The 22,992-nt window shown below is 45.5% G+C and overlaps 2 protein-coding genes across 4 annotated transcripts in view; one reads left to right on the top strand and one right to left on the bottom strand.

Moving 5' to 3' along the window:
* LOC119441650 (probable ATP-dependent RNA helicase DDX43) overlaps nucleotides 1–22,992 on the bottom strand; it is a 211,266-nt gene that overhangs the window by 105,114 nt on the left and 83,160 nt on the right. Inside the window, exon 1 of one of the 3 annotated variants that reach the window (XM_049661499.1) lies at nucleotides 19,612–19,898. The exons of the other annotated variants lie outside the window; for them this stretch is intronic. Coding sequence (XP_049517456.1) covers nucleotides 19,612–19,653 — 42 coding nt within the window. The 5' untranslated portion in view covers nucleotides 19,654–19,898. Of the gene's footprint in view, nucleotides 1–19,611; nucleotides 19,899–22,992 lie in introns of those variants that run through there. 3 annotated transcript variants of the gene reach the window in all.
* Nucleotides 3,131–22,992, top strand: part of LOC119440254 (probable ATP-dependent RNA helicase DDX43) — a 77,894-nt gene continuing 58,032 nt past the window's right edge. Inside the window, exons 1-3 of the mRNA XM_037705180.2 lie at nucleotides 3,131–3,671; nucleotides 17,484–17,585; nucleotides 18,542–18,858. Of these exons, the coding sequence (XP_037561108.2) occupies nucleotides 3,146–3,671; nucleotides 17,484–17,585; nucleotides 18,542–18,543 (630 nt within the window). The 5' untranslated portion in view covers nucleotides 3,131–3,145 and the 3' untranslated portion in view covers nucleotides 18,544–18,858. The remainder of the gene's footprint in view (nucleotides 3,672–17,483; nucleotides 17,586–18,541; nucleotides 18,859–22,992) is intronic.

Genomic DNA, 22,992 nt, shown 5'->3' with positions numbered 1-22,992 from the left:
TTACGGCGAAGGAGCCAACGTCGGCGCATCGCCTGGTCGGGGTCGTGGCCGGGGTACTATGAAAGAGCCAATGCGTCGCGCCCAGATGCTGAAGTGATCTCGGTGCCTGTCAAAGATGTTGCCAGGATCATTGGCACAGGCGGTTCCAGGATCCGCGAGCTTCAGGATTCCAGTGGTGCGGGCATCTGGGTCAAGAAAGACAACGAAGATTACTTTCAAGTGAAGATCGTGCACTCGGGTCCTGAGGAGGCGCGTCGCAAGGCCTGCAAGCTCATCGATGCAATCATCCATCCGCCGGAAGAACCAGCATGCTCCAGAAAAACCAAAGAAGTGCTGGGCCTCTCTCATCCCCCAATAATTAAAAATTATCTTTTCAAGGTGCCTTCATAGGCACTTGTCGAAACGTTCGCTCCTGCTCTCACCTTGTTCTCGTGTTGCTCATGGTCAATAATTTGTTGTAAGCTACTTTAAAAGTTACTTAACAGGCCAATAATTGCAAAAAGCAGGAAGCAGGCTTGCAGGCCCTTTCTATTATGCCTTAACTAACCCACAATTGCTTTGAACACTTCAAAATGCAGCAACATGACTGTCCCTTCTCACCTAACAAGCTCCTTGAATGGTGTATTGCTACTTCTCCTGTGGAACTAGAACTATGTAGGTAGATGTTATGCAGTCTCTTCAGATAGTGCTAGCATATTCATGCCTACACTTACACTTTCTTCAATTCAGAATACCCATGTTTCTGCTGGTGTCACTGTTGAATGTCTTTTCATATACTGTAAAGGCCGCATTACGGTGTTGGTATATAACATTCTCAAGATTTCTATTCATGTATTGCATACCTAGTGTAGTCCTATATCATACATTTATTGTGGTTTAGTATTATTGTATGTTAGCGTGCTTCCTGTAGCATACACATGCGAACTTCAGTCATAGCATATAAAGTTGAAAGCATAGCAAACAATACATCTCCACTATACTTTAATATATCTGTTTTGACCCGTCTTATAGCATTGTTTTCTTCGAAATTATGTACCAACTAGCTCAACTAGTGGCGTTACTGCAGCTAACAGATCCACCGTTACTACACATATTTCGGTGGATTTTTTATCAGATGTTTACAATAGGCCATAGCGAACATACCCGATGCACTAGTCCAGCGGCTATACAAACACACTCGTGTAGTCAGATTTATGTGCACGTTAAAAAACCCAAGGTGGTTAAAATTAATGCTCCCCCATCACGGCATGTCTCAGAATCAGACCATGGTTTCGGCCCCATGCGTACGTAACACCCCAGAATATTTCTTCAGGCACAAAACACTTTAAAAGTAAGATCGTTACAATACAGCCCGCAAAACACTTGGCGAAATCGCAGTATATTAATCTATCACGCTCAAGAAAACCGGCAGTTTTAAATTTCCCGGCCAGCCGACGCCACAAGGTCGCCGGTACAGCCGGGCACAACTATTGTTTATATTATAGATCTATTTAGAACGCTACGACTGCTAGCACGAGTCCACTTCACGTCTACGCGCACAGTTACGTTTAACAATAGCTATTCGAATTGCGAACACAACAGAAGGATGCGCTTATTGAGGTACAGCTAGGCGTCGTCCGACGACACAACGAGAAAGCAAACAAAACAATTGCATCTCCGCGCCAATTGCAAACTCCTGTGGCAACACTACTACTTGGCTGTGGCATGTATGTGAAGATCGAACACTATAAAAGCTGTTAACTGGGATACATTCAAGTGCAAGTTCAAGCACGGTCACAAGGCGAAAGGAAAACACCGAAGGGTACGCGAAAGTTTCTCGAAGGTTACCATCGAAGCATCCAAGCAAGCGCATCCACTCCGTGCTTGCGAGCTCATGTCACATTTCGACGACATATTTGTTTTAACAATAATTTCGCACTTTCAGGAAACTGTCTCCACATGGGTGTTCTGTGTCTCCACGAGCAGCCACGAGCAGCCACGAGACATAATTCTCCACTCTAATCTACGAAACCAGCACCCATCCGTAGGTGCTGGGAAGAGAAAACGCGGAAAGGCTCATGAGCGGTCGTGAGAAATAGTTGCTCGGTAGCTGTTACTCGAGTCACCAGAGACATGAACGACTTCCGCGGCAATGCTCGGTCTTGAGGTTGTGGCAGCCGTAACAAAATCAGAAACAAACCTCAGGTCGAATTATTATTTATTTTTACTTCGAAACACGCTCAGCGTCGCAGACGAGCATGAGATCTGCGATCGGCAAGTTGACCTATCGTATTCATTAAGAAACAAATTGTCACATCTGTGAGCCAAAAAAAAAATGCAAATAAAAAGTTGTAGCGCCATATACGTTAAACAACTAAACTAATTTATTTCGTATAAATTTTACTAAATTTGGTAATGAAGTGTTGGTGGCGGCGCGCACATCAGCAAGGGTGCACGTCGCAGAGTTTGTATGGGTGTTCTGTGACTTGGAGATGTGCACGAGTTTGTGAACGTTTCTCGACTATCTAGTTTTTAGGCACGTGTCGACGTGTTGAACATAGTCCGTCCGCTGCGTTGTTACGTACGTAAGGTGCTAACGAATGTGATTGGACGCGCGGATGAATACCAGTTTTTTTCTTCGTGGCCTTTTGTCGGCACGGATCCGCGCACTCACAACACGTGCTGCAGCTGTCCATTTTTGCGTCTGCGCTTACTTGCACGCAAGTGTCCAGAATTTGTTTTCCTGGAAAAATTTCGTTGTCACCAGGTCTGTTTTATCTTGAACGTGCCTATCGTACCTTGCTAGTAACTGACACTGCCCACAAGGCCTACATCTGACGAGCGTCGCACCAAGACAAATATCGTTCGGCCAGGGAACGCTGTACCCCCTGTTTGGACGCCGCTTCGAAGAGTGCAGATTACGAATGTATTGAGGACGAATACGTTTCTCCTCCTTCGCAGCCGACTTCAGAACCCAGGCGTTACGGCGAAGGAGGCAACCTCGGCGCATCGTCTGGACGGAGCTGTGGCCGGAGTAATATCAAAGACTCAATGCGTCGCGCCCAGACGTTGAAGTGATCTCGGTGCCAGTCAAATATATGTTGCCAGGATCATTGGCAGAGCTGGTTCCGGGATCCGCGAGCTTAAGGATTCCAGTGGTGCGCGCATGTGGGTCAAGAAAGATGACGCAGATGATGACTTTGAGACCAAGATCGAGCTCTCGGGCCCTGAAGAAGCGCGGCGGAAGGCCCGCGAGCTTATCGACGTGATCGTCCATCCTCCGGAAGCCTCAGCATGCTCCAGCAAATGCGAAGAACCTCCGCCTTTGCTTAACTGTGCCAAGTTGCTTGCCAAGAGTGACGAAGAGAGGAAGAAGCGCTGGGACTCTATGGCACCGATAATCAAACATTTTTCCGATGAAGATCCTCAAGTTGCGTCCATGTCGGTACAGGAGGCGGCGGCCTTCGGGGCAGCCAACAACAATATAGTTGTCAAGTACTTGGGCCCAGAGCAACAGCCGCCACCAGACGTAGGAACTAACCCCCTGATAACGTTCAAGCAGGCGTTTTCAAACTATCCAGAAATCTTCGACGAGATCTACAAAAACAAGTTCACGAAGCCGTCTCCAATACAGAGCCAGGCCTGGCCAATCCTGCTTCAAGGTCAAGACCTCATCGGAATCTCACACACAGGTACAGGGATGACTCTGGCATTCCTGCTACCAGCCCTGATTCATATCGACAGCCAGCCTGTTCCGAGGGAGGAGAGGAAAGGTCCTACGTGCCTGGTTCTTGCTCCGACGCGTGAGCTTGCCCAGCAGATTGAGCGGGAAGCAAAGAAATACCACTACCCAGGGATAAAGTGCGTATGCATCTTCGGCGATGGCAGTCGGCAAGGGCATAGGCTTCGAGGTAGTTGTGATGCTCTCTCCTAGCCCGTCTCCTTTCTCATTGTTGATAGGGCTTTGTTTCTATGAACAGATAAATCGTCACAGTTACCATGTGCGACTGTTTCGCATTTGCCCAAGGGCAAAGAAAAAAGCAGTAGTAGTCAAATTTTGTTTAATTTGCTGCTGTAAATAATATGCCTATGTTTTCCCTTCCCCAAGCTAAAGCCCGTTTAACATGGTGGAATTTTGCAGTTTTTCGTAGATGCGAAATTCGCAATTCCGTTTCACATAGATCCACGGCAGCTGCATTTTTTGCATACTCGTAGCACAGGGTTTTCAAACTTGTATATTCTTCGGTGTATGTTTCACCAACTTTTTTTGCTAAATTAACGACTCTGGAATGTTTCTAAACTATATATTTAAACTCCTGAAAGTTTTATTAACGTAGTTAAAAAATAAACAAAGTGAGCCGCCTCCTTTGGTCGTCTGTTTCACCGCATCTGCGTTTTCGCAGAGAAGTTCAGCATGCCAAACATCGAAAAATTGCACGCACGAAGGGTCCGGCGGACCTATTTCCTGCACCTGCGAATTGGCAAGCGCGAATTCGCAGACAAAATCACACCATGTGAAATGGGCATAACACAAAAGAGAATGTAGGAATTTTTTTCAGGACCATTCATATTTAAGCACACTTTGCCTCTGTAATTTTTTTCCCCTTCATTACCACAAAAAGTTGCCCATAACTATGGAATCCTCAGCTTCAAATCATTATTTCGTCAGTTCTATCCCACGTAGGATATTCTTGCATGAAAAGGAAGGTGGGCAAAATGCATGTATCCGCACGTGTGTGAACTTTAAATTGATATCTGCCATCTTTTCTGGGTGCCTGCCTTTCCATACCATATAATCCACATGAAATTACTCAGCTTTCCGTTGTACTTGGGACATCCTATTTTGTGTGCTGTTATGCAATGCTTGCACCAACATGGTAAGCGAACTAATGGTTAAAGGGGCCCTGAACCACTTTTTATCAAAGTGGAAAAAGGCATTTGAAGTGAAAATAGGCTATTTCACAAATACTTTGCCGCAAAAAAAAGTTCAATGCATTCAGCAGAAGCGGAGTTATTGGCAATCAAACACGGCCTCCGTTGTGCTCCCCCTTCCTTCTTTAATGCCTTGCATTGCGAAGGCTACGGCGGAGTGGGGCGGAGCCACAACACTCCTCCTTCAAAATGTCACCGTGGCATGCAGTTTAAATTTCCGATTTTGGTGCCTACGCTGTGCTAAACATAAGCCAAACGCGGTTGTTCTCAGAGAGCCGCAGTGCGCCTAGCCAGTGGACTCGTAGCGGCAGCCCCGGTGTAACCGACCGCAGCGACGAATAGCAGTCGCGTATTGGAATGTGCTTTATTGCACAGTTAGCACACAGAAGAGAGTGAGGATCATAGCTCTGTTGAAACTAGGGCATTTGAGAGAAAGGTGACTTCGCGCTCTGCTTGCGAGCTCCAGGCACCGCATACGACAGCAAAACTTGGCTGACATGTTCACAGCAGCATATGTTACCAGCGGACTATGTTATTTCACCAAGCCCAAGGGGTGGTTCAGGGCCTCTTTAAACGAACGCATCTGGCCTATTTCCAAGCTCAACACTGCTTTTGTTTTTAATTATTAAGCTATATGCCAGAGGTACTGGCAGTCATAGAGGCATTGGGTAATCAAGATGTTCAAAAGGCATACACATACCTGCCGACTCTCCTGAATTGTCCGGGAGCCTCCTGAATTTTGCTTACATTACTCAATTGTACGGCCGTGACCTCAAATCACCCGAAAAGCAGTCCCCATAGCACAGCGTGTTTTTTTTTCTTTTTCATTCTTTTTTTACGCCCTATTGCCATAACCATATTACGCCTTGTAACATAACCATGCAAGAAAGCAGCGAGTGATAGATGGCTCTTTCGTAAGCCAGGAATAAGTACTTGCAAGTTTTTATAATATCGTTTGACTGACTTTCTGTGCAGTATGTACTCTGTACCACGTGCACTGGTTTGCACGGTGGCAAAAATGTTTTGGACCCCCCCCCTTGCGCGGCGCTCTCCCGAATTTTCATATTGCTTGGTTGGCAGGTATGCATACATGAATATCTTGGGAAATATCTACAAAGATTTCCACAGCTACATTGGTTCTCCACAAGGAAAGTAGTAAGTTAAATATCAAGAGAGGGGTCAGGGCAAGGAGACACCACAATCTCTCCAATGCTCTTCATTCCATGCTTGGATGTATTCAAGCTCTTAGGCTGGGAAGGCTTAGGAGTGAGGATGAACGGTCCATATCTCTGCAAACATTGGTTTGCAGGAACTTCACATTCCGGTTAAAAATTCGGTTGCAAAGGCAAATTACAAAAGAATAACATTAGGTCGGAGCGTATACGGCTGTCATTGCCAAATCCTGACTGGGAGCTTACCGGTGTCGTTGGAAAGAATAATGTACAATCATTGCATTCTACCGGTGCTAACATATGGGGCAGAAGCTTGGAGGTTAACATAGAAGCTTGAGGACAATTTAAGGACTGCACAAAAAGCGATGGAACAAAAAAATGTTAGGCCTAACATTAAGAGACGGGGAGAGAGCGGTGTGGATTAGATAGCAAACAGGGATAGCTGATATTCTAATTGGCAATTGGAGAAAAAAATGGACCTCGGCAGGCGTAGGATGGATAACCGGTGAACCATTAGAGTTACCGAATTGATACCAAGAGAAGGGAAGCGCAGCCGAGGACAACAAAAAACTAGGTGGGGTGATAAAGTGATAAAGCCTTTGATCATAGTTTTCTGTCGACGGAGGCGAACAACACCCTGGGATCTTAGCTATAGACAGCTTAACTGTAAAAATGCTTGCTGCATATTAGCTACGGGACCTACAGATATATCAAGTGGTAGATGTAGACAACGTCCTTGACTTCAACCAGAGTGATTTTCAAAAAAATTGAAAATGGCCTTTTTCAGAAAAGTATTTTCAAATTTCAATGTTTTTTGACAAACCACTCATGTTTCATTGCAATTTTTAAATATAACGGTGCTTGACCAAGCACCGACAATTAATTAGACAGAATGTGAAAACATAGAGGTTCATGTGCACAGAGTTTTATTATCCTCATTTTAATTAGTTAAGCAATAAATTTCTGAATTACCGGCATTTTGGTCCATTTGCCATTTTTGTGATTTTTTTTTCAAAATTCCTTCCGTAGCTAAGTGTAATAAAAACGTATAAGGTAGCATTTCACTTGTTCTTTGTGAGGAAAAAATATCGTGATCGAGAAGTGTACGATTGTTTCTCTGTGCGTGCTCAAAGTTCAGAAATCGCAAAACTGTCGTAAAAGTGTTTTCGAAGGCCAAATTTTTTTTTTTTTTCAGTAGATCAAAAAAAATTTTCACGAAACTAAGTTCGGAATCACTGTTCAGGGCCTAAAAACCTGCACCTAAAGTAAGTTTATGCTAAATCGGTAATGATGACCAGGACCACCTGTTCGTTCTTATCTGGATTCACCCTACATGTGCACTAATGTGGGGCACAATATACCACATGTCCATCGAGGTTTACACCTTCATGCAACATTTGTAGAGAGCTGCTTTTGTGAGGACCATGGTCTTGAATTCTTACTAAGGAAAATTGCACGACTCAGTAGTGCTTACTATAAATGCTGTGCATGTATGGAAAAAATTGTATAACTTATTACAAGCCATGAGCTGGGGGCACACAAAAGGTCATCCGCAAGGTAACCATAGACAACACAAAGTGACCCATAGACGCCGACTACGGGGGGGCAGCCCTAAAGTGTCATTACCGGAGTTCTGTTAACCACATAATTTGAGCATCCATTGCGTTGCCTCTACCTTTGCACTTTTGTTGTGGCTAAAAGCTTATGGCATCGTTGTTGGCGCGGACGTGCACGGCTTTTAATTTATACTTTCCCTTTATTTCGGCAAATCCTGACAATGGGAGGACAAGCGCATTAGAAGCACCAGCGACGGCTACCTTATCCATGTTTCCTCACTTCAACATTTTTTTTTAATTTCCACTATATTTTTAAAGAGAGTGAGGTAGCCAACTAAATGGATAGCCTACAGTGCCTAGAGAATGAATATGTTGATGTATGTTCACCTCACTTCAAATTACTTTGTGTGCTTTTTTGACCCTGAAAAAAACCTGCAGACTTCAGTGACCCCTTTGGCAGTCTTCTATCAATGGCATGTGAAAAGCGCCTGAATGATGTGTCTCAATATTGATTCTCTTTCCAGTAGGCAATGCTAATGACTGGCGACAAAAAGAAAAAAAAGTCTTCCCATTATTTACAAGATTTATGCATTAGGGATGGAAACATTGCCTCTTGCATGCAGAGGCCATAAATACGGGGTGTTTCAGCAAACGCTTTAAAAAAATATATAAAGGTTGCCTGTGGCAGATAGCACAATTCTAGTTGAAGAGCTGGTCTACTCGAAGAGGCGGACATTACTTGCACAAAAATTGAAATACATAATAACATTACTTGCACAAAAATATTGAAATACATAATAGACTAATTAAAAAAATTCACCAATTAGGTTTTTAACATATTTACTCATGGACCATGTTGCAATTTACAAATTCCAGCCGTGGAGTTCGCAAGGCGGATGCACTAGGAACTAATTCTCAGGATGGCACCAGTTTCGAGATATTAATTCCCGAACATTGCGGAGAAATGCATTGGCGTTCCAGTTATATTTGTGCTTACCCGCCGTGGTTGCTTAGTGGCTATGGTGTCGGACTGCTAAGCATGAGGTCATGGGATCAAATCACGGCCATGGTGGTTGCATTTCGATGGGGGTGAAATGCTAGAACACCTGTATACTTAGATTTGGGTGCACTTTAGATCCCCAGGTGGTCTAAATTATTCCAGAGTCCTCCACTACGGCGTGCCTCACAATCAGATCGTGGTTTTGGCACGTAAATACGTAAAATCCCATAATTTATACATCTATTCATACTTTTGTGCTTCGATACATAAAACAACATTTTGTTAAAAAAGTGACTGGCACGCCAATGCAAAGTTAGAGAATATCTCGACACTGGCGTCTGCCTGAGAATTGGTTCCAAGTGGATCCGAACTCCACGGCTAGAATTTGTAAATTGCGGCATGGGCCATATGGTAATTAGGTAAATACATAATTCGTTAATTTTGTTAATTAGTTGATTATGCATTTCACTTTTTTGTGCAAGTAATGTCCACCTCTTTGAGTAGGCAAGTTCATGAACTAGAATTGTGCTATCTGCCACAGGCCCGCTTTAAGAATTTTGGAAACTGCTCGCTGAAACACCTTGTATGTAGAATTCACACAGTAACCGAAATGATGCCAAGCTGGATTCACTAGAAATCAGACTAAATAGAAGTCTAGAAGTCATGCGCAGCAGCGCTTAGACTCGGACTCAAAGTATTAAAAAACAAAGAATGCAGTTTGGCTGTGAAGGCGAAGCGGTATTAGTGATAGCGAAGTAGAAGACAATTACACGAAGGAAGATTATTACCGTGTAAATCCGTGTAAGGATTGCGCTCGTGTAAGGGCCACACCCCTAACTTGACAGCCAACATTTAAAAAAAAAGATGGTGTGATTTAGCTTTGGTTGACCCTGGTTGATAGCGAAAGCTTCACTGGCCTGGCTTGGCCCATTGTCAAGCTGTGGCCGAGGTGTGGTTTCGCAATTATATACAGACATGTTTGCAATGGATACATTGTTTATTAATCTTTTCTTTTTTCTTTAATGCCTATGAAGACACTGCAATGATCAGTAAAGTAGCGAGACTTGGTTGCAACTCGCAGCCGGGCCCAACTCTACTTGGGCAAAGGCGGCAATATCTCCTTTCAGGGCTCCGTAAAGGCCTAAATATAGTCCGACTTAGCGTTAACACGTGCACACGCTATTTCATGTTGGCGAGAACAACAGCTACTATAGTTCGACCGATGGTTCGACGTACTGGCGTCGCCAACGTAACAGGACGCTCGGCCAATGCGCTCCAACACGCCCGACGTCTGATGACGCTCGCCCACGTGCCGATAATGTCGGACTATAAACTCGCCTTAATACTCTCTTGTGGTTTGGCCTGTAGGTGAAAACTATTCAGTCGCCGATGGCTGCCTGAGGTAGCGTAATGAAGCTTTCGCTTTAAAAGTAGCAGTGCATACAAATCAGAATGTCAAGCGATTTAACGAATGTCATTTGAGCGCGCAGGCTTTCGCTTTCACCCTCTTTGGCGTATGCTAAAGTGACTGTCAAATTTTTTGTTTTGCACTTTTCATATTTAGTTTAAGAATATTTAATATGAAAGGCATGCGCTGCTGGTGTTTTGTTTCATGATATTTGTTTGCGGGCTGTCATACCCAAACATCCGAGGAATAAGTTTGTAAATAATGCAAAACAAAGTGTGAGCAACGATAACGTTGGACTATAAACGCGCCTTAATGCTCTCTTGTGGTTTGACCTGTAGCTCTCAAGGTGAAAACTGTTGAGTCGCCGATGGCTGCCCGAGGTAGCGTAATGAAGCTTTCGCTTCAACAAAAAAAAAAGGACATCCAACCCAGAAGCAATGGCGTTCAGTGCGTTGATTCTGATCGGGCTCAACAGAGAATTGTTGCGCGCAACATACTTTCGCGCGTCGCTACTGAATGTTGAGAGGAGGCGATCGCAGAGGTTTACGGCGGATTTCATACTCGTAGTTGGCAAAATGAGGTCAAATGGCCCGGTCCCATGAAAGGCCCCTCCAAATCGCGACAGAAAAGTGTGGCCCTTACATGAGTCCATACGTTAGTTATAGTGGCCATGTAAATTGTAGTAAACATTCACCTAAAATTAAAATAGGAAGCATAGTGTAATGCATGGACCATGTAAACCTGGAAATACCTCACTGGATGACCTCGAGCACTCGCTTTCACAATGCCAACATTATGAAGAACGCCGGCAGCGGAGGTGAATGTTTCGTACAGCCGCGTGATTCGCCACAACTCTGAAAATTAGCTTCATCATCATTATTTGCCTATTTTCATCTCGACTACTGATGTCTTCTGTCAGTGATCTGCAATGACCTCTGTCTCTCAAGGGGTGCACAAAGACAGCCTGGCAAGGAAGACAGCGCGCATGAAGTTAGCAGCCATCCCTGCTTGCCTTTATATTGCACCCAACAATGATTACCAACAATTAGATATGGCATGCATGCTGCATAAGCGTCAACCACGCACAGTCATTCACAGCTACAGCAGGGCTAGAGGAGAAGACACGTGCTTTCCTTCCCATTCGCATTCAGTTACGTAACCCACAACTAACCTGAATATTGAGCGCTTGGGAAGATAATGCCCATCAAGCCGCCATCCTTTTCGGCTCACTGTTACGTGCTTTTTCCCACACCCACAGTGTATGGGTAGCTCTTTTATATGGCTTTTGGATTTAATACAGAACATCACGGCGATGACAACAGCAAAAATTTGCCTGGAGTGTCCATATAATTGCTTTCGCCATAAATCGAGAAATAGAAAATTGTTAGGAAAGGGTATATATAATATATATATATACACAGGGTGTTTCAGCGAACACTTTCAAAAATTCTTCAAGGTTGCCTGTGGCAGATAGCACAATTCTAGTTCATGAGCTGGTCTACTCGAAGAGGCGGACATTACTTGCACAAGAAATTGAAATGCATAATCGAATAATTAACAAAAATTTATTAAGTTTTTAACTAATCACCTGATGGCCCATATTGCAATTTACAAATTGTAGCCGTGGAGTTTGCAAGGCGGATCCACTTGGAATTAATTCTCAGGATGACACCAGTTTGGAGATATTAATTCCCGAACTTTGCGGAGATATGCATTGGCGCTGCAGTTAGTTTCTTAACAAAACGTCGCTTTATGCATTGAAGCACAAGATTAACTGGAACGCTAATGCATTTTTCCGCAAAGTTTGGGAATTAATATCTCCAAACTGGTGTCATCCTGAGAATTAATTCCAAGTGGATCTGCCTTGCGAACTCCACGGCTACAATTTGTAAATTGCAATATGGGCCATCAGGTGATTAGTTAAAAACTTAATTATTAATTTTTTGTTGATTAGTGGAGTATGCATTTCAATTTCTTGTGCAAGTAATGTTCGCCTCTTCGAGTAGACCAGCTCATTAACTAGAATTGGGCTATCTGCCACAGGCAACTTCAAATAAATTTTGAATGTGTTCGCTGAAACACCCTCTATATATATATATATATATATATATATATATATTGTAACACACAGTTGGTTAAAGTTTAATTGATTTACGTTGGGCAAACTTGTGCCCGACAAACAGTTAAGCAAGAGTCTCGCTCCAACGTACACGGTCTTCTCACAAGAGTTCCACACGTCTTCTTCGTGTCCCGCCTGATGATCTCTTGCTCCGATCGCACGTGCCTTGTGAGCACATGTTGGCCACTTCGCTGCTGCTATCTTTCATACGTAGCAACACATGGACGTGCACAGGAGACGGCTGGCACGCGAGATTTGAAGGCACCTTGTGTGATTGTCCCCCTTCCAAGAATGCATCGTCTCGATGCTCATAAAAAAGGTGGTGGTTTCCAGGCTGTCATTCAGAAAGGTTGTTGGCCTATTGTCGGTTATTGTCTGTCGTAGTAGGGTTTCATTCGGATGACATTAACGACTTCAGTGCGATGCCGCCGTCATGAAGAGGTTACTTTACCTTCTGGAAGAACTTTGTAGTTCAAGGGGCTAAGTCGGCAAATTATCCTGTACGGGCCAAAATAACGACGAAGAAGCTTTTCGGATAGGCCACGCATCCGTACAGGAGTCCACACCCATACCCTGTATCCAGGTGCATACTGGACATTTCTTCGTTGCAAGTTATATCGATTCGCATCGGTTTCTGTTGCTGGTGAATGCGGTGTCGCACCAGCTGCCGTGCCTCTTCAGCTCTTTCTGTGAAGTCGCGAATATCATGGTCATTTTCCGAGGTCTCTACACGTAGCATTGCATCTAAGGGTGTGGTGACGGTCCGGCCAAAAACAAGTTGGAAAGGTGTCATTCGAGTCGTCTCTTGCACTGCGGTATTGTACGCAAACGTTGCGTATGGTCGAACCTTGTCCCATGTTCGGTGCTCCATGTCCATGTATATTGATAACATATCGGTCAGTGTTCTTTTGAGTCGTTCAGTCAGTCCATTTGACTGCGGATGATATGCTGTGGTTTTTCTGTGACTGGTGTGCTTCAGTTTCATAATAGACTGCGTCAAATAGGCAGTAAATATGGTTCCTTGGTCCGTGATCAGAACTTTAGGAGCGCCATGCCGTAGTACTATGTGCGTGACAAAAAATTCAGCTACTTCAATGGCTGTTCCCTTAACAAGAGACCCTGTCTCGGCATATCGAGTTAGGTAGTCAGTTGCAACTACGATCCACTGCTTTCCTGACGACGATGTAGGAAAGGGGCCAAGTAAATCCATTCCCACTTTTGCAAATGGAATTTCCGGTGGCTGTATGGGTTGTAGGAGACCTGCTAGCTTCTATGGTGGCATTTTATGTCTTTGGCAATCCTGGCAGGTTCTCACATAGTGTTGCACAGAATTCAACAACTTTGGCCAGTGATACTTTGTACGTATGCGTGCGAAGGTTTCGCCGACTCCTAAAGGCCCAACCGCATGCACGCAATATTCAAGTGACAGCGACAAGGGACGCGACAGGCACACCCTGTCGCGCTGTCGTGTCGCGGCGTGGAGCAACCACATGAACGCGACATCGCGAAAAAGAGTAGCGACGGATTTACATTGTTGTGCGCATAAATGTTATCTTACGCGCGTAAAGAAATCTCAATTTTATCAAAAGGTCAATGTTTTATCTAGACCTAGCTAAAATATGCTATCATCCCCAGTGAAAATCCGTCTCATGCATCCCCGGTGGAACTCCGTTCCATGCCGCCAGCATAAGGTGCCGTGGCGCCATCTGTTGAGTAAAACTTAAAACTTTCTCGGCTCTCGGTGGCGTCTCAGGCTTAACAGCGTCAAAACAAAACAACCGATCTCAATAATAACGACAAGAGAGCGCCGATACTTAGTCTTCAGCTAGTGATGAGGTGAAGCGATGACTGATTGTACTATTTATTTTTTGCTGTCACAGCAGAGAGCAAGTTGCAAGAGCGAATTCAGATCGAAGCGGGCAGACTGATTGCTGCCATGTTGTTGTGCAATCGCTGTCCCCAGCGGATGTCGTCGCGCTGACTTCCGGGCGACAAGTGATATTTTCTGGCTGGCCAGAAACCGGAGACACGACCAGCAACAGCGACGGATAGCCCTCCGCGACGGCAAAACCTGTCGCTCGTCGCCGTCGCTGTCGCTCGAAAATTGCGTGCATGCGGTTGGGCCTTAAGTGTCCTGCTGATGGGTCACCCGCCGGGGTGGCTCAGTCAGCTAAGGCGTTGGTTGCGCTGCTGAGCACGAGGTAGCGGGATCGAATCCCGGCCGCAGCGGCCGCATTTCGATGGAGGTGAAATGCAAAAACGCCCGTGTGCTTGCGTTGTAGTGCACGTTAAAAACCCCCAGGTGGACAAAATTAATCCGGAGCCCTCCACTACGGCGTGCCTCATAATCAGAACTGGTTTTGGCACGTAAAACCCCAGAAAGAAGAAGAATGCTGATGGGTCATCGTGGCACGCTTCCAATATCTCTGCGCGTAACTTTGAAGGTACGACGAGCAGAAATGTCTCAGCACTATGTTCAAAATTTCTTTTGTACAGGACGTTATTCCTCAGTACGAACGATGACAAGCTGCGGATAAAAGCTTGTGGAACGCCGACAGTGTGTCCTTCTAGGTGATCAATGAGCAGACGTAACTCCGCGTCAGAGTGCTGATGCTGTTCCATTTGCGATGGTTTTACAGCTCCTAGGAACGAGCAATCCTGGTCATCTTCAGCTGGTGTAGATTTCGTGGATTCAATCGCTGCACGCAACAAGCAATCAGCATCAATGTGCTAGTGACCGGACTTGTATATGACCGTTATATCGTACTCCTGCAGTCGTAGGCTCCATCTTGTAAGCTGTCCAGATGGGTCTTTTAAGATTTACCAGCCAGCACAACGAATGATGGTAGCTTATAGCTCGAAATGGTCTGCCATATAAGTATGGTCTGAGCTTGCTGATGGCCCATATCACCACGAGGCATTCTTTTTCTGTCGCTGAGTAGTTCACCTCAGCCTTTGAAAGATTACGACTAGCATGCGCAATCACTCATTCCTCTCCATTCTGCCACTGAATGAGTACGGCCCCGAGGCCTAAATTGCTTGCGTCTGTGTGGATATCAGTCTCGGCTTCCTGGTCAAAATGCGCAAGAATTGGATGATTCTGAACACGTGTTCGTAGTTCATTGAAGGCATTCTCCCGTTCACTTGACCAGACGAAAGGCATGTCTTCTTTTGTTAGCCGCGTTAGCGGTTTGGCAATCCATGAAAAATTTTTCACGAAGCATCTGTAGTAGGCGTAGAGTCCTAAGAATCGTCTAACGGCCTTTTTGTCGGTTGGTTTTGGAAATTTTTCAACAGCCGCAGTTTTCTCATGGTCTGGGTGAATGCCTTCAGAACTGACGACATGGCCAAGGAAAAGGAGCTTGTGAAAGCCGAAATGGCATTTCTGTGGTTTTATCGTCAAACCTGCTGATCTAATAGTTTTCATCACAGCCTGCAGTCGTTCTTCATGCTGCTAGAAGGTAGCAGAAAAAAACACGATAAACGAGACAGGTTTGCCATTTCAGACCGGTGAGCACAGTGAGCACGGTGTGCACGGAGCTGCGGTTCCCGGATCACCTGTCTGACCTCTTCTTGAACCACGTCTGCCAGTGGAGAGGGCGTTGGAGTGTTCTGGTCAAGTCGTAGCCTCTGAAGCTCTTCTCGCACTACAGATCGTACGAGCTCCCGAATGACTTGCACGCTGCTTCCAAAGACTGCTGGAACTGCGTCTACAGAGGTGACGTTCATTTCCCGGTTGTACATCCTTGATCGCTGAAGCAACGTTCTTTCCATTGTTGTTGCCTCCGAACGAAACTCGGCGACCGTGCGCGGCAGGCTACGAAAAAGCCCTGCGAACAGTTCCTGTTTTACGCCCCGCATTAGATGGCGAAGCTTCTTGTCCTCGCTCATGTTCGGATCAGCTCGGCGGAATAGGTGGGACATGTCTTCTACATACATGGCGACGCTTTCATTTTTTCACTGGTTTCTTGCTTGTAGGGCAGCTTTGGCCCTCTCCCTGTGGTCCGTACTAGGGTAAGTGGTAAGCAACTCCCGTCGGAAAGCATCCTACGACACAAATGTCGCTTCGTGGTTTTCAAACCATGTTCTTGCGCTGTCCTCTAACGCGAAGTAAGCATTTTGCAGCTTGTGCTCTTCGTTCCATTCGTTGAACTCCGCGATGCGCTCAAAGCGTTCCAGCCAGTCCTCTGCGTCTTCAAATGTGTCGCTCTGGTGTCATCGGCGGATTCACTACAATGTGAGTTGGCGTGACCTGAGTTGTCATCTTGGTAGCGTTTCTGTTAACAGACGTTGATGCTCCGAGAGAATCCGGCAAAGGTAAAAACTCGGGGGGGGGGGGGGGGGGGGACTGCTGCGTTGGTGAACAGGAGTCAGTTCGGTGGGTGCGAGTCGGTGAGGATCTGGGCTGCGTTCTTTGACTCGAGAAGGGCTTGCTCATACCCAGCACCTCCACCAGAATTGTAACAAAGTTGGTTAAAGTTAGTTTAATTGATTTAAGTTGGGCGAACTTGTGCCTGACAAACAGTTAAACAAGAGTCTCGCTCCAACGTACACGGTCTTCTCACAAGAGTTCCACACGTCTTCTTCGTGTCCCGCCTGATGATCTCTTGCTCCGATCGCACGTGCCTTGTGAGCACATGTTGGCCACTTCGCTGCTGCTATCTTTCGTACGTAGCAACACATGGACGTGCACAGGAGACGGCTGGCGTGCGAGATTTGAAGGCACCTTGTGTCAATATATACACACAATATATGATGATGATGATGATGTGTCAATATATATATATATATACACACACGCATGGGTAGGTTTGGGAAAGCTAGTCGGGCACCTGCCCCACTCCCTCCCTCTGGAGGGAAATGAAAACTTTCTGCCTATGCAGTGACCGTATTTTTATGAGGCCCGCAGTCGCAAAGACTTTAGGAGGCTTCCTAAATTGCTTCCACTTGAGGGGATGTCCCTACCATTATGTTTGGAGCACAATCTTGTAGCCACGTTAAATAAGCAATTTGGATTCTCAATGAAGTATGCATTGAACTTTTTTCTAGAGTCTACCAAAGTACGAAACAGACGCCAACTAGAACAAACTAGAGTGCCTGAACAATGGCCCTTGATCCTTGATTTAATCTGGGCTCAAGAGTGCTCGCATATGCCTGTGTGATAGTGATCAATATACAAAAAGCCGACTTCACCTAACAAACTTTCTAAGTGCAACTGTTGATGGCTTTTTTCCAGAGGGTCATAGCTGTAGTGACAACAAAAATATAATAATTAGAGGGACAACCATTTCACCTTTCTCGGTTATTTTTTATGCAGATCCTGTATATGTGGCTACCTACAACATCGGCATGTTTAAAGCACGTCGACATTTCCGAGTTGCGGCAACTCGGGCCATTGGAGAATTCCCACCAAAAAACTGTAAGCATGCACACACAGAAGCGGCAGAACATAGAAATTGGTGACAGCGCATGCACAGTAAAGGTACAGCACGTGCATTTTGAATGAAGGAAACAGGTGTAACAGGCAATAATTGCCGAAGGCACTAACAAAATTCCTTTAGTCATATTTGTCAAGCATGCCAATGACAACAGTAGCTACTCTTTTGCAAAAACGGAAAAACTTTCCTAATTCTACAGATATTGTAGTGGTACTCAAAGTGACAACTTACCAACTAGCCTCTCAATGAATGCATTCTACAAAACTAAAGGTGTATTTTTACACTTTCAGTTTTGCAGAATGCATTCACTGATAGGGCTAGTTGGTGCTAATTCATGATAAAGCTTACGGCAAACACAACACAAGGAGGTGACAGGACAAGATTCCTTGTCGCTCTTATGTAGTGAAGGAGTGTGCCGGTCTGGGCTGGTTGGTACATCATTAGTAAGTGAACAAACAGCGCTAGGACGGGACGGAGTGAGTAGACAGACAAGGCGCTGAACTAACAACCACTGGTTTATTGCTGTGAAGGCAATATATACAAAGCACAGGTTCAGCACAGTTTTTCTGGCCTTCTGCGCTGAACCTGTGCTTTGTATATATTGCCTTCACACCAATAAACCAGTGGTTGTTAGTTCAGCGCCTTGTCTGTCTACTCACTTCGTCCCGTCCTAGTGCTGTTTGTTCACTTAGTTATGTAGTGTTTGCGGTAAGCCTTATCGTCAACCTAGTTTTGTCGCACCAGCCTGCAGCATTTCGCCACCATATGAATTGCATGCAGTGGATGCCTGCATACTTGTGGCTCGCAGTACCTTAGCATAAATTCGCTTAGCTTGCCTCGCAAGGTGCCTCAATTTTTAGCCAATATTCCCTTTTGAACAGCCCTTACCTTCGTTTAACGCTGCTTTCTTTTTTTCTTTTCTCTTCCATGCATCCAGGAGCTAAAGGCACTAAGACAGCGCAAGAAACATGCGAACTGCCGCCTGGAAGTGCGAATGCCGGTAGGCTACGTTGCACACGTCCAGAGGTGGAGGGAAAAATGCTCTCTCCGCTACCTGCTCAGCCTAAGCAAAGATCCAACATGCAGGGTGTATCACCAGTTTATTTGCTCGTTGCCGTCACCCCAGCTGCCACAGCCTCCTCCCTGCCGGAAACCACCACCTCGGCGACTGGCCCAACCTCCTCCCTCGGAACAGGCTGGCTGCCGATGTGAATCATGGCTGGCAGCAGCAATGCCAGAGTCTTCCCTGTACCTGTCTGTGCGATTCGGATGACGTCTTGATCTTGAAGCAGGATTGGCCAGGCATGGCTCTGTATTGGAGATGGCCTCGTGAACTTCTTTTTTGGATCTCTTCTAAGATTTCTCGATAGTTTGAAAACGCCTGCTCGAACGTTGTCACGGGGTTAGTTGCTACGTCTGGTGGCGGCTCTTGCTCTGGGCCCAAGTACTTGACAACTATATTGTTGTTGGCTGCCCTGAAGGCCACCATCTCCTCTACGGACATAGACGCAACTTGAGGGTCTTCAATGTAAAAATGTTTGATTACCGGTGCGAGAGAGGCCCAGCGCCTCTTCGTCTCTTTGTCACACTTGGCAAGCAGCTTGTCCCAGTTGAGTAAAGGTGGCGGTTCTTCGCATTTGCTGGAGCATACTGGTTCTTCCGGAGGATGGACGATTGCGTCGATGAGCTCGCGGGCCTTGCGACGCGCCTCTTCAGGGCCCGGGAGCTCGATCTTGGTCTCAAAGTAATTATCTGCGTCGTCTTTCTTGACCCACATGCACGCACCACAAGAATCCTGATGCTCACGGATCCTGGAACCACCTCTGCCAATGATCCTGGCAACATCTTTGACTGGCACCACGATCACTTCAGCATTCGGGCGCGACGCATTGGGTCGTTGATAGTTACCCAGGCCACGGCCCCGACCAGACGCTGCACCGAGGTGACCTCGTTCGCCTAACGCCTGAGTTCTCAAGTCGGCTGTGAAAGTGGAGGAACGTATTCGACCTCAATCCACTCGTAATCTCCATTCTTCGAAGCAGCGTCCATAACAGGGGATACAGCATTCCCTGACCGATGGACGGTCGTGGTGTGAAGCTCGTCAGATGTGGGCCTTGTGGCAGACGGACTACTATCAACACAACAGGTGCCTTAAGACTTCATAGTCAAGAAATGTCATTCATAAAACCTGGACACTTGCATATATGCACGCCACCACCACCTCTTTAACAAACATATAGCACAACATGTGTGAAATAAATGAGTTCAATCTGCCGCGGTGGCTCAGTTAGCTAAGGCGTTGCGCAGTTGAGCAACGAGGTCGTGGAATGGAATCCCGGCCGCGGCGGCCGCATTTTGATGGAGGCGAAATGCAAAAACGTCCGTGTGCTTGCGTTGTAGTGCCCATTAAAGAACCCCACATAGTCAAAATTAATCCGGAGCCCTCCACTACGGCGTGCCTCATAATCAGAACTGGTTTTGGCACGTAACACCCCAGAAAGAAAGAAAAAAAAGAAAAGAAGATAAATGAGTTCAGTTGGTATACCTTAGCTGACGCTACAACTTTTTATTTGTATTTCTTGGCTTACATATGTGGCACTTTGTTTCGCAACGCGTATGATAGGTCAACTTGCCATTTCGCAGCTTGCATGCTAGTCTGCGACAGTAAGCGCATCTCGAAGTGAAATCATGATTCGACCTGAGGTTTCTTTCAGAATTTGTTTCGGCTCCCACAACCTCCTTCTCGAGAGCGAGTACTGCCGCGAAAGTCGTTAATGTCTTTGGTGACTTGAGTGTCAGCTACCGAGCAACCATTTCTCATGATCGGTCGTGAGCCTTTCCGTGTTTCCTCTTTGCAGCACCTACGGATAGGTGCTGGACTTGTGGAGACAGTTTCCTTGAAGTATACGTGTGCGAATTTGATGACGCAAAACAAATATCTCGTCGAAATGTGGCATGACGTCGCAAGCAAGGAATGGAATGGATACGTTTGCTTGCGTGCTTTGTTACCTTAGAGGAACTTTTGCCTGCCGTGTGCCCTTCTGCATTCTTCTCTCACCTTTGACCGTGCATGAACTTGCACTTGAATGTATCCCTGTTAACAGCTTTTATAGTGTTCAATCTTCACATACTTGACACAGTCATGTAGTAGTGTTGCCACAGGAGTTTGAAATTGGCGTGCAGATGCAATTGTTTTATTTGTTTTCTCGTATCTTAGGACAACGCCTGTATCTGAATGAGTGCATCTTCTTCGCAATTGGAATAGCCGTTGTTAAACGTAACTGTGCACGCAGAGGTGAAGTGGAGTTGTGCAAGCGGTCGTAGTAGCATTTTAAATAGATGTATAATATAAACAATATTTGTGCCCGGCTGTACCGGCGTCCATGTGGCGTCGGCTACCCGGGAAACTTAAAACTGCCGATTTTCTTGGGCGTGATCGAATAATATGCTGCGCTTTCGCCAAGTGTTTTGCAGTCTGTTTTGTTTTTAAATTGGAGGTGTTTTGTGCCTAAAAGAATATTCTGGGGTGTTACGAGCGTATGGGGCAAAAACCACTGCCTGATGCGACATGCCGTAGGGGGGGAGGGGTAATTTTGACCATCTTGTTCATTTTTTTTAACGTGCATCTAAATCTAAGTATATGAGTGTGCTTGCATTTTGCCGCCATTGAAATGCGGCTGCCAAGGCCGGGATCGAAGCCACTACCCCAAACTGCGGCACAAAGACATATAGCCGCTGGATTACGGTGGCGGGTATGTTTGCATGGCTTATTGTCCACAAGTGTATACGGTAACACATAATAGTACTAAAACGCAATGAATGTATGATATAAAAGAACTCTAGACGCGGAATACTTATACATTTTTTGCAAATTATTACCTCAAGTAGTTTCAGAGTAGGCACGATTTCATTCGACCCATCTGATACAGGCAGTTTTTCAAAGGGGACATGCACGTGTATAGTCATGTGCAGTGCCGTTAACAAAGTTAACAAATCTTGAGAAAATTATAAACCATGCTTTTACACTGCATGAAAAGACATTCTACAGGGACACCGGCAGTAACACAGGCATTGTGAAATCAAAACAGTGTATAGTGTTGAAATGGGTAGGCTAGAACTATCTAATGGTACTGCATATCTATCTCTATAGTTGTAGTTTCACAGTAGAAGTGGTAAAAGGTCATTCAAGGCACTTAATTATCAGGTGAGAAGAGACAAGGCAGGCTACTGCAGCCACAAGGTGCTGCATTTTTGACCGACCATTTTATTTTCAATGCTTCTTGCCCTTCGTCATTGGCTTGTATGCTGCCGCGCCATCGTTGCTCAGTGCATGATAGCAAATAAGAATGAAAAATGAAATGGAACGTTGCAAAATATGGTCCCAGCAATAAGCCAGACTTAACCTGGGCGACGTCTAGTGACCACTTTTCCAAGCAGACGTCCCTGCAACCCCTCATAGGATGCGCTGTAATGATCGACGGACGGGCCAAGTTAGTGGAGAGCAGACAGCAAGGTAAGGTAGCTAAACAACTGAGCAAGAGGTGAAGCTCTGCATGTTCTAACACACGAGTGCTTGGCCTTCGTCCACACGGGCAAGTAAACATAGACATTTAGATTGTGACACTTTCTGGAGCGTGTTTCCAGAGGGGATAAGTACAGCCATTATCTGTGCCTTGTGTCAAGACTACAGGTTTTCCCGCTCAGTTTAATCCAAGCGCCACTAAACATAATCCAGGTGCCAGCCACCTTAATCCAAGTGCCATCCGAATTGATCCTTGTGCTAGCCATTTTAATTCAAGTGCCACTCATTTTAATCCCGGTGCTAGTCAATTTAGTCCTCTTGGCAATTGATTGAGGAGCGAATAATTCTTGCAAAAGTGGTAACAGGCATCACAAATGCCGTCTATTTATTGACATCATCACTGTATTGGCGTCAGCACTAAGGTAGTGCAGTTTCCGTGCTACCAGTATTGTCATAGCTGCTTCACAAACACTTAAGTGTACTATATCACTCATTTCCTCCTTTTTGAGTCTCGTTTCTTTTGTGAGAAAAGTGACTCACAATCGTGGCGCACATTGCGCTACTTGTGTTGTATCATGACATGCGACTTCCTTATCGTCGTGCATATATCGGTCGAATTGGTTTGCAAGCGTAGGCAGAAAGTTTTAATTTTTCCAGTGGGGGCTGGTGCCCGACCAGCTTTCCAAAACCTACCCGTGTATATATATATATATATATATTACCCGCAGCTAACCATTTTCTATTTCTAGCGACAGCAATTATATGGACACTCCAGGCAAATTTTCGCTGTTGTCGTCATCGTGATGTTCCGTATTCAATCCAAAAGCCACATAAATGAGCTACCCATACATTGTGGATGTGGGAAA

This window comes from Dermacentor silvarum, chromosome 2, assembly GCF_013339745.2.
Source record: "Dermacentor silvarum isolate Dsil-2018 chromosome 2, BIME_Dsil_1.4, whole genome shotgun sequence".
NCBI lineage: Eukaryota > Metazoa > Arthropoda > Arachnida > Ixodida > Ixodidae > Dermacentor > Dermacentor silvarum.
This window is presented reverse-complemented; position numbering and strand designations above follow the sequence as displayed.